This window comes from Diadema antillarum, unplaced genomic scaffold (genome assembly GCF_040938485.1).
Source record: "Diadema antillarum isolate AM-2024a unplaced genomic scaffold, OU_Dant_1.0 scf00000223, whole genome shotgun sequence".
Lineage (NCBI taxonomy): Eukaryota > Metazoa > Echinodermata > Echinoidea > Diadematoida > Diadematidae > Diadema > Diadema antillarum.
Window position 1 is genome coordinate 423748 of NW_027271112.1, and position 12620 is coordinate 436367.

The 12620-nt window shown below is 36.9% G+C and overlaps 1 protein-coding gene across 1 annotated transcript; it reads left to right on the forward strand.

The window, feature by feature from the left end:
* The first annotated feature begins 4109 nt into the window (after positions 1–4109).
* On the forward strand, positions 4110–10967 carry LOC139724601 (protein ABHD13-like). Its single transcript, XM_071635735.1, has 7 exons — positions 4110–4418; positions 5301–5532; positions 6694–6794; positions 7845–8095; positions 9147–9251; positions 9665–9772; positions 10725–10967. Exons 1-7 carry the CDS (start codon positions 4121–4123, stop codon positions 10836–10838), a joined length of 1209 nt encoding a protein of 402 aa, XP_071491836.1. The 5' UTR covers positions 4110–4120; the 3' UTR covers positions 10839–10967.
* The last annotated feature ends 1653 nt before the right edge of the window (positions 10968–12620 follow it).

Sequence of the window (12620 nt, forward strand, 5' to 3'; positions counted from 1 at the left end):
CTCGTTTCATGATCGAATTACTGCAATATTGTAGGCAACGTTACAAGCATTGCAGCACTTTTGATATCAAGAATTGTGGTACATTATCATAGTTAGTTGGATATATTGTGTCTACGTGACAAGAGAAATGCCTCATTAAAGTGTTCTCAGGCATCACAGAAATACAGGGAAATTGATAGTGATGTTTTATGGCGAAGGCATGAAAAATAGATCTTGAATCAAGAGGAAACTCATTTGACAAAAGGCATGGCAGGTTTAGCTTTTAGAACTGACATCATTTCCCAGAGTCATCACTTTAATGATAATGATAGGATTAATGAAATAATGCTCCTTAGATAAGGTAGTATATGGTCATTGCACATGATTGGCCCGTTCTATGTATACATTGTGTCGGAATTAATAAATACACACAATGCACTATAAACCGATGACCTTGGCAATGTTCTTTACTGGTTGTCAATCATCAATCGTGATGTACGTTGTGATGTTATCATATTGTGTGAATTAATTGACCGTGAGACAGCATAATGCGTATCATTATGTATATGCATGGGGCCTACATGCATAAACATGCATAATGGCTTATTTCCTCTTTAAAGGATCGACAGTATAACTTTTTTGTTTTTATTTTTTTGTTTTTGTTTTCGGGTGACCTGACAATAAATTTTGGTGACCCGAAGAAGACGTAAAGAATAAAGAGTAACAAAAAGAATGATAAACTTGTGAAATAACACGATTGACCGCGGTGATTAGGTGAAAATTGGCAGGTGACGATAATGCACTTCGTTATACTACCTTTATATTGTGTAGGCTACTATGTTTAAGAAGTATAGGCCCTGCCTCGAAAATGACGAAACTGAATAAAACATTAATGTAATCATAAACCACATAAATTATGTAAAACAATATAATTGACGGGAATTATAAAGGGCATCAGAATACCAAGTACATTTGTATATAGTGTAACAAAGTTCATTAATTCTTACATAATCATAATTCAATATAGAATTGAAGCATGAACATGATTGTCAATGACGCTACATATTCATCTAATGATTAAAACATAATGATACACCTGCTCCTGTTATCGAACAGAGAGAAAAATAGGGGCATTAAGTTAAATTTTCGACAGCGAGACCAAAAATAAAATAGTTTGGTCGAAGTCGGCCGTGAAATAAACTGAGTTTGGCAGCGAAGAATGTCGCCGATTTGGCAACCCTGGTGTAGGCAGCTATCTGATCATGCGCGTAGTTATGGTTCTCACACACTGAGCTGCTTCCCGCTTCTGGAGGAGAAAAACACATGAAAATAATGTAGCCCTACACATCATGCCTATCGGACCATTGAAATATAAAACTTCTTGACTCTTTATACGTCATATGGTGTATACAATATTATTTTGAGACTACAACGCCTGCAGGCAGGATCTTTCATTCATTCATTCATTCATTCATTCATTCATTCATTCATTCATTCATTCATTCATTCATTCATTCATCCATTCCCAGCAGTATTATAAACGAAGAGTTTGTTCGCAAAAACCGATAAGTCCATTTTTGAAGATTTTGAAGTACGGTCTCTGTCATAAAGTAACATAATACCTTTTAAATGACATATTGGTCACTACATATAAAGGTATATTTTTGAAGTTATGGTCAAAAGAAGCAAATATTTTTTTTATCATTCTCCTTATTTTTCTTGACCTTTAATCGCAATCCATCTCCATCTTGGCAAATATGGACTTATCGGTTTTTGCGAACAAACTCTTCTACATTTCACAGAAATTGAATACATAGATTACGTCACATAGGATACCAAGATGGATGTATTTTCAGCATAACATGCGTAGAACTGTTGGTGTTTGTTTATTGTCATATTCTATCATCAAAATACCTCTTATATCTTTAAATCACCCTCAAGTGAAACCTTTCACCGATTTTAATTTGCTTCATTAGTTGTCAAGTTTATAGAAAATGACCAGTTGATATAAGAAATTCTTATTCTCTGCAGACGTCCATATATTAAATACAATACCCGTACTCATACACTGAGTCTAACTAGGCCTATATAGAACATCGAAATGCTCGTTGTTTACCCTTCAGGCACGTTTTTCGACTTTGTTATCATCATCATCATCATTATGATGATGACATACATTTTGTAGGGCATACAATCGTGTGATCAACCGGAGATAGGCAAAGTAATTCTAGTTTAATATTATATCAAGTAGGCCCTATACAATCGACACATACACGGCATCACTGGCGGGACACGATATAAGACAGAAACGGGCTGTCTTGAGTTAATAACAACTGTAACTCTCCCATGGGAAAGTGACAGTAGACCTAAACCTTAAAAATCAGTTTGACCCTTCCCAGGCCCAGGGGATTATAGGAGGCACAATCCTACGTAATTTAACTTCTTTATTGTTTGATGCATCAACGTCATATTTGTCACATGGGTAGAGCAACTTAAACTCTGATTCATATACATTTGAACTTTCGGTTGAAAACGCAGAGGTGGCAAATGAACATAATTATGGTAGGGGCACAATGCCCCACCCCTGCATTTCGCTCGTAACAAACTCAGCTACCGCAAATATCCACAACTCTCAACTAGCCGCAATCTCATATGCTGATGGCATGCTACTACGAGCTGACTGTAGAGGGCGGTATTCCTCTGCTAGTTGCAGTTTTCTCACGCTGAGGAGTTCTAAACAAGAGGAAAAGGTGACGAAATATGCTTACCGGTAAAATATTCTTCACTTCTTACCCTATATTTCTCTCTTATTCTTGTAAATTTATTGGTTTTTCACCTGTTGAAGAAGAGGACCTCCGTGATATTTCATATTCAGGAGACAATCTATGTACAATGCTTTTGTTTGTAGGAAAGTTCGTACAGTCCCACGTATTTACTTTGCAGTTGGGTAAGCTTCATTGAAAGTTGGTGCCTATGCCTCAGTCATAGATAGTAAACCTCACTGAGCTGTGACAGCTCATGTAATCAGTGTCCTCAGTTAAATCTATACCAAACGCCAACGGACTCACCCGCTGGGTATGGATCATGTAAAATTTAATACAGTGCACCTAAATTACCTTGAATTCATTACCTATGATTCCACCTACTAAATGTTTACACTAGATCTAGCGTTAGATTCTAGTTTAAAGTCAAAGACTTAATTTACTCAGTAAGTTTACTTGGACATGTTGCTTATTGTTGGAAAGCTTAAATGCATACAATATGATGCCGCGCCTCAACACTTGACCGGTACCATCTTCATTTGGAACTGACTGAAAGAGCATCAACTGTCTTTAACTTGTGTCTAACTACAGACAGTATTGTAACACCCCCTAGTACTAGCAGTAGTAGTAAGTACACATACAAATGTACACTGACTGTAGGTAGTGTATGTTCGACGTCTTCCCATTTTTACATTGAAATTTTGGAACTTGTGAATTTGTGTAATGTGATCATTATTGACAAAGTAAAATCTCATGAAATTAAAGATTATGAAAAGGGACTATGCAACTTTACCAAGATTAATTTAGATCTACAAACTGTACGTGGAAATGATGCAGAAGATAGAGATGGAGAGGGAGAGAAACTGGAAATTTTCTGTTGTAATCAGATTATCAGGCAGACTAAAACATTGACATGTACACAGTATTAATGAATTATGTTTGCCTGCCACTGATTTTAATGCAATGAATTGTTCATTAATTCATAATATAATGATGTTACTTTATTATGATTGCCGATCACTTTCAGTCCAGTTTTCATGTTGTGCCATTGTAGTGTGTTTCCTGATTTTATTATAATTCCTTTCATTTTTTTTTGGGGGGGGGGGGGGAGGGAGATATACATACCAAAGACAAACCACAAGTTTTGAAAGAACTTACGAGCAGTAAGATTACTGTCCTGTAAAACTGCCTCGAAAATTTTTGTATTTTTCTAAGGTTATTGTTATTTTTTGTATCAAATGAATCCAGTGTAGACTTTGATGCGTAAATCTGACGAATTGTTACCATTTCTCATTAAAATGAATGAATAATACATGTACAATGCATGTTTCCTTGTGCCTGCAGAGACGATGCCATGAAAAAAGACAGTGCTACATGGAATGATAAGAATGACTGACGAGGCAGGCTTTCAAGAAGCAGAAATTAACGGAAGTGAGGATACAACGCGTCTTCTTGACTCAGCCCCAGAAGTCGGCAAACCACCTCCATCTGTTAGCGTGTTTCAGCGCCCCACCATGTCGAAGCTAGCTGCCGTAGTGCAGGTATTTCTCCTCCTCTCCCTCCATGTTGTCTTCAAGTTCTGGAAAGTGTGCATTGCTGAGCTGCTGCTGATCATCCTGGTGTTCTGGCTCTATGGTGGAGTCATTGCTTTCTTCCTGATGATGGCAGGCTTTCTCAGTGAGTCAAACAATCAATTCTACCTTAACCTGTTGAGGACGGGCATATTTTGCTATAACATGCATTTCTCATAGAGACCTGCCCAAGTATACTCAAGACTAGTCCTCAGCAGGTTGAAGGGAGGGTGTAGTTTTGGTTGAGATGGGAGATTCAGATTTTGAATTTTTGAGAGATGATTATAAACCACTTATGAAATATCAAAGAGCATATAATTCTAAGAGGAGTTAAAAGTTTATTTGATGAAAATTGGTTTTGAAATGGCTGAGATATCCAGAAACGAAGTAAAGCGAAGTGGTCCTAGGAAAAGGTAGGTCCCACATTTTATTGGAATCTCTTCTCAAGAATAAGTATGCAGTTTAGGATTCATGATATGTAATCCATATGCACATACCTGTCTTTATTTACGAACAAATCCATTGAATTGAGCATGGTCATTATATAAGTGGCTGAACAATTAATTAATTGACAGGTTGAAGTTATTGACACACATCTGTTGCACGTCAGGGGGTCTTTGGGACAATTTAAAACCAGGGCAGTGAATTTCTGACAAGAGCTGTGGATGCACCAGTGATGTCTATGCACACAGCTGATCAGCTGCTGCCTGGCTGCTATGTTGTGGTGACTGCAAGCATAGTAAATTGTGATTACCAGCAGAGTGTTTTTAGATTAAACAGGGCCTTGCATCTTAAGTTGTCTTGTAAGAGAAACAAAGATCCTTATATTTCTCTCTCTCTCTCTCTCTCATACACACACACTCTTTCTTTCTTATCATCTCTCTACAAGTGTGATTGCAGTCACACACTGTATTATAACCTGTCTGTAAACATCTGAACTATAGATTGATTACTGAAACATGTTTTACGCTCTTTGCCATCCCCACAGCTGTTATCTACAATATGCAAGATTTCCTTCTATACTTCCCGGACAACCCGAAGATGTCGACTGTATTTGTGCCATCTGCTGCCATCTTGGATCTTCCTTATGAGAATCTTTCAATAAAGACATCTGATTGGGTAAAACTCAGTGCTGTGCTCCTAAAGCAGCCACCGGAGAGGGCATCTAGATCACCAACCATTCTATTTCTACATGGCAATGCGGGTAACCTAGGTCATAGGTAAGATGAGTTTTTGTTAGTAAGAAAAGTTGCACTGTCTCAGATTAATTATACTAAACATTATTGGCACACGTGAAGATAATCTTTAATGTCAGGATGGCACCAGTCTACACTATTACCTTGGGAGAAGTATGATGCAGTTTGTAGAGTTTAGTGTCTCACACATTCCTTGGTTTACAATTCATTCTTGTCCCTTGTAAAACGATAGTAATTTTAGATTGAGGAGTGCAGCCCACTCATGTTATAATGAAGTCCTTGGGACTGGCAGTTTTCTTCTGTTATATCAACATTTTGTTATAGTTGAACAGTGTAGTGTACAAAGATATATAGATAATAATTCTTGGACCTGGACTTTGATTTTTGTTTCAACACTGTTCGTTATGACGGGAGTGCACTGTACATCAAGAAAACACTGATTTGCAACTCAAAAGTAATGATAAATACCTTCATGATGTGATCTACAAGTACTACTAAAGTGACATCCCTGGAGCTGTTGAAAATTGCCATCAAAATCATGTGACTTCCTGTCAATGCTCCGTATGCAAGATTGACAAAAAGTGTATTTGTTTTATATTTCTAGAAATTTGTGTGGAAATATTGACTTTCTTTTCATGGAAGATGTACAGGAACATTATGACCTACGAGTGTAGACGTACAGTATGAGGCAGAATCTTGGAGGGAGGGAGGGGTAATGTTAGGACACACAGACAGACAGAGTGTGTCTGTGTGTGTCTGTGTGGATGGGAAAGTTATCATTTACAACGGCTTCAGGCCTACATGTCAAGAAACATCGCAATCTTGTGATGATGATTATGATGATGATAGGGTTTTTGACATGTCCATGGGTAACCACATATTTTAACACACTGATGTTATACATCTGGCTCTACCCTACCTACCATGAGCTTGTGCTTTCCTTCTATTGTTCCAAATACATTCGTATTTCATGGATTATTTGTGTTCTCTGAAATACCCACAAATTTTCCAGATCTGTATGTAAAAGAGCTTCTCCATTGTCATGCACTACATTTGTTAATTATTTTTCATTATGACAAATGATAAACTAATCTTTACTTTTGTTTTACAAGCCTTGATAATTGACTTGTAAAATCATTCTCTTAAATCATTTAGATTTTAACAGCATCTTGTGTTCTCTCACAGATTATTTAATGCTAAGCTGCTGTATACAATGTGCCAGTGCAATGTGTTACTACTGGACTACAGAGGCTACGGACGAAGTGAAGGGGTGCCTTCTGAATCAGGTCAGTCTACCACGTCACACACTGAGATACTATTCTTTAAAAAATCAAATAAAACGTATCCCCTTGTGTATACATCAAAATATTAGAATGTTGTGTGACTAGTATAAGTGTGTATTGAAAATGTACTTGAGTGTAGATCATATGTGGGAAACTCAGTCTATGAATGTGTGAAAAATTATATGACTTAATTCTGGAATGGAGAGTTTAGCAATGCCATGGGAGACAGAAGGAAAAGGGACAAGTGACTTTAGAAGAGGGCAGCAGATCCCCCTCCTTCCATTGTGTTCTTGATAATCTCACAAATGGGTATTTTCACAGTAAAAGGGTGCATTTCAGGGATGTCGGGTTATTTTCTGTTATCATTGTGCATTACTCCCCATTGATCTTTCAGAACACTTTAATGTGAGATAACCTTGCCCCAAAATGTTTCAATCAAGCCATCTACTAGAATTTTTGCCAAAATGAAAATTTTGGGGTGAACATATGTTACACTGGACTGACATATGACAGGTGAATAATAAATGTTCATTGAAAATGTGTTGCTTTTCAACTGAATGGCCTGATATCGCTAGGAAAAAATAATTATAGCCCTAAAATTCTATTGAACAGTGTGACTTGTACCATTTCTAGACTTGGTGGTAAACATACATTACGTGGACTGACCAAACAGTTGCATTTTGGTCAGTCCAATGATATAATTATCTTCACCACCAAGTCTAGGAATGGTATAAAACACAATGTTCAAAAGAATAATTCTAGGGCTGTTTTTATCTTTTGAAACAATGTGTACTATTTCCAGGGATGTTTAGTTTTGATGCTTAGTTTTAGTACATAATACAAAGTGTAGTTCTTGCGTAGTTAGTGCATCATAGATCATAGTGTGGTGCATAACTTGGGTCAAGTAAAAAGAGCTTTTCAACTGTCACCTATAAATTGCTTCACAAAGCTCATTTTATAAAAGAGATTTGATGGATAACAAGGTGTATTTCCCTGTCCAAAGTTCTGAAGCTTAGCTTAACTTGGTTGTCATGTCTGCCATGCTACTTTTAGGTCTGTATATCGACGCTCAATCTACACTGGACTACCTCCACACCAGACGAGACATTGACCCTTCACAGATCTTTATCTTTGGCCGCTCACTAGGGGGCGCTGTGGCGATTCATGTGGCCTCAGAGAAGCAAAACATAGACCGTTTAAAAGGACTTCTTGTAGAGAACACATTTACATGTATCCAGGAGATGGGAAGCCATCTATTCTCGTCGGCAGTAAGGTGGATCCCACTTTGTCTGGTGAAGAATAAGGTAAGTAAGAAGCTACAGTGTGTTTGGGTTTGTACCATCAAGATGAAGCTTTCTCACGAAGATGAATGGTTGAAGAGAAAGTCAACCAATGATTTAAAAAAAAATAGTTGTCTAATACTCATTTTTGGCGAAACTAAAACAAGCTTTCTTTTTTTTTTTAATTCTTTTGTGCAAATGTCACGTGATGTCTGCCTTGTTTAATCAAGGTAGCAAAGGATTTTAACAATTCTTCTGATGATAATCCCAAACTAAATTCTCGTTTGGTTTTTCACATAATGTCAGTGTGTTTGAGGTTTTTGATTTTTTTTTTTTTTGGTAAGAGCAAAGACTCCATGTGTATTCTCAAGATAATTCATTGTAATGGCCAAATGTTAAAGGGATGGCACAGTATTGGTGGAGATGAGAATTGGGCTTTTGACTTTTGGCAAGATACCAAGAAAACACTTATGAAATAGTACAGAGCATACCATTTTCAAGAATAATTCCAAGTTTATTTGATGAAAATCGTGTTTGGAATGACTGAAACATCCAAAAACAAAGTAAAACAAAGTGATCGTAATAAAGTGTGGGTCCCACACTTTATTTGTATCGCTCTTTCTGGATATCCCAGCCAATTTTCCAAAACCAAATTTCATCAAATAAATGTTGAATTCCTCATACAATTACATGCTCTTTCATATTTCATAAGAGGTTTGTCATTATCTCACCAATAGTGTTAAAAACCTGAAATTAGGTGTCAACCAAAACTATACGATCCCTTTAAATTCAAAACTGACAATTTCAGATTCCTAGACAAGTAATAAAATGTAACTATCTGATTTTTTATGTTCATATCATATCTTTGCTACTCTTAGTCTTCGGTTATAGAACTGTGATTTTTGTTGTCGACAGTTGTGGTCAGGCTAATCCTGTGAGTCAAATTCATAATTGAATCATGGTTGCTAAAGTCACTCATACATTGTACTCTCTTGTGCTAAGAAAATTACATGACTGATATGATGTACCACATGACATAACTATTGTTGTTTTCTTTTCTTCCTTTTAAATCTAGTTTTTATCATACAGGAAAGTGTCATCAATACACACAGCAACATTATTTCTGTCTGGAACGGCGGATGAGCTGGTTCCCCCCAAGATGATGAAAGACTTGTTTATGGTGAGCCACCTGATTTTTTTTTTCTTTCTTTAATTTTTAACATGATGCCAAAGTTTACCGGCTTTAACAACTCACGTCTAACACTGTCTCATACTCAAAGTTGGTGACTTTGTTTTCTCTACAGTTTCAATTAATGATGTCACTATCATGCCACATGGTAGTGACTTTGTATCTTTTAGCTTTCACATTTGACTTCAGTGTAAATATTGATTTTTGACATTTACCCATTATATGAATGGATATTAACCAGTCGAGGACAAGCTGATTTTACTACAACATTTATTTCCCACAGACACTTGCCCAAGTATACTCGGGACTCATCCATAACGGGTTAATGTGACAATGTTGGTTCATTTAATTGTTTCATCTTTGAGGCGTTTATAATTGTATTGTGCTCCCGTTCTATCTTCTAGCGATGTAAAGGGCCAAAGAAAAGTATGTACTGCTTTACTGGAGGAACCCACAATGAGACGTGGCACTGTGACCATTACTTTACTGTCATCAGGGACTTTATATGGAAGGTAAGACTCGTATCCTCCTAATATTACTGAGAACACTGTGATGGCAGTCTGTGGTCTAATCAGCTTTATCAAAATACGGTATACTTACAATAATTATCTCCTTGTCATTTCTGTCATGAATCCTGTTATTACCTCCGCCAAGGGAGGAGGTTATGTTTTCGTTACCGTTGGTTTGTGTGTTCGTTTGTTAGTTAGTTTGTCCGTGTGCAAAATAACTCAAAAAGTAGTAAACGGATTTGGATGAAACTTGCAGGAAAGGTTTAGAATGATACAAGTAACAGATGATCAAATTTTGGTAGTGATCCAAGAACTTTGGGGGAATTTATGAAGGATTTTTGACATTTTGACAGGTAGGGTCAATGAACCTAGAAGTTCAGGCTGCGCGTATTTGATGTTTGTATGCGCGCACTAAAGTGCGTGCTCTAGTTTCTGCCAAGGTGAGGCACGCCGCGCAGCTGGAAGTTTATGACGTAACAAAAGGTGAACTATATTGGGAAATCGGGCGACTTTCAGCACACTAATGCTATAAGTACATATGGGTGCAAATCACTGATCTCTATGGAAAAACAAGATCAGTGGTGGAAATGAGCTGCATGCTTGGTGGAGGTCTGCGCTCTCAGAGTGCTTTTCTAGTTTTAAGAATGTGTCCAGCATATCAATTTTGTTGACAGCCTGAAGATAAGTTGTTATTTTGTCTGTAATTAGGACCAATTTTCAATTACTTGCTGAGACTTTTCAGTATTTTTCACACTCTGCTTCACGCCATGATACTTTTGACTAGATTTGTCCACCATGTAGTGATATGAATGACTATATGATCGCAAGCAAGGAATCAAATGTTCATACAGAAGACCCCCATGATACATGACGGGAGAGACACATGAATATATAATATTTGTTTCATACATTGTGAAATCATTTCTCCAGTTTATAATATTCAATCTCTCCCCAGATTCCACATGTTCATCATCCAGTGACCAGCATTGTCTCACCCCACCCCCATTCACACCACTCACACTCTGGGGCTGCTGGTCAACCCAATGCGTCCATGGTCTTCAATGCTTGACCACACCTGGACAGTCCATCCTTCAAGAGGCTCTGAGTCTTTGCTGGGAGACTGCATGCAGACCTATGGTGTGTCCAGCCGTGCTTGTCCCTACCAGGAATAGGCTCCTATCGACATTTTGATTTACTCTATTTATGCCTGTTACATTCAGATTATTTGTTTTTTCATTAATTTTATTTTGCTCCGACTCAACCTGCAGTACACTGACTGGGTTTCAAAGTGAACAATTGACTTGAAATTCCTGAGAGCCGTGCAACCAGAACATTAACACTTTCATTACACGTGGACAAGAAAGGCAAAATTGTAGATTTCATTTCTCGAACATGTTTTCATTCAGTAGTGATATCAGGCACAATCACATACACATGTATGCCAATGAGACATGGCGATGATTCACCATTGTCCCCGTTGTTTCTACACAAACTTTGATACTGTAAAGTTGTTTATTTTTATCAATAATTTAACAACTACTGTGAAATGCCTCTATCCGTCATGAAATTATTGTCCTGCTATATCATTACAGCACAATTTGATGGTAAGAATATGTACTTCTTGAATTCATTTGAAACAAGGAAAGAAAGGAGAGATTTGTGTACAAAGGAATGGGAGACTTGTGAGGCCATGACATCATCGCTTCATCTAATTTGCATATTATGTCATTATGAATGATATCAGGGATTTGGGAAATCAAGTGAAACGTAACATTCCTTGACTTTCTTTGATGTTGCTGTAATATTACCAAGTTTTGCTGTTCTATTTGTTTCATTTTATGAAAGTAAACTTGAATATGGAGTGAGATCATGCTGAAAATCACTTAAACTATGCCAACAGGTTGGATCAGGGGTAGAGTCCACACGTGGTAGAAATGCTAAGATAGGTGCAGGTTTATACATTCACCAAACCTGCCATGCTGTCTACACACTATGATAAAGTTGGATTGATATTGTGCAGCTTTTGATCTTTGGAGATTAATTTGTCATTCCACCGTCACACCACACTCAACTTGTCCTACGAAGGCTTGCAAAAGGACAAGTACAGGTGCCTATGATAAAGAAAAATCATCTTGTGTTCTTGGGTTATCTGCTAATTATAACAATGTATTGTTGTGAGTTAAAATGGTATTATATGGTGCAATATGTGAGACTTACAGTTATTTGACACAACCATGATGTTATTGTAAGGATTAATCAGTAATGTATCTAACTGTATTGATAATTTCTCCAGGCTTCTTATAGTTTTGTAATCTACTCTTCTATATACATTTGTAATCTCTTCCCCCCCCCCCAAGGTATTATGTTTCTTTCACCTCTATGTTGAAAACACGCTTTAAGTAATAAAAGGTTGAGGAAAACATGTCCACTGCAAAGCAAAAATCATAAGTGTAAAATAATGATAATAATAATAATAATGAAAAATGAATAAAAAATACACTTGTGATGCACTGTCCACACTCAAAAACATTAAGTAGCATGTTCCATATACAGTCTATTTTTAAGGTTGCTCTAGGCTTTAATGCTAAATCCCATGACAGTTCATTCAGTTTACAGCCTTACTTTTCCATATACTCAGTAAAACACATATTATCCCTGTTTAGTTGTTTTTTTTTTTCTTCTTCTTTTTTTTTAAATATGCCTACATTGCTAACTAGCATATTTTGTGAATATGATGCTGACACTAAGGTTTTTTTGTTTTTTTTATGAAGACAGAACCAGATTTAATTTACTGTTTGTTGCAAAAGCATGCATTCTGCTGGCTGTAATGTATTGCTTACACACTATTCAC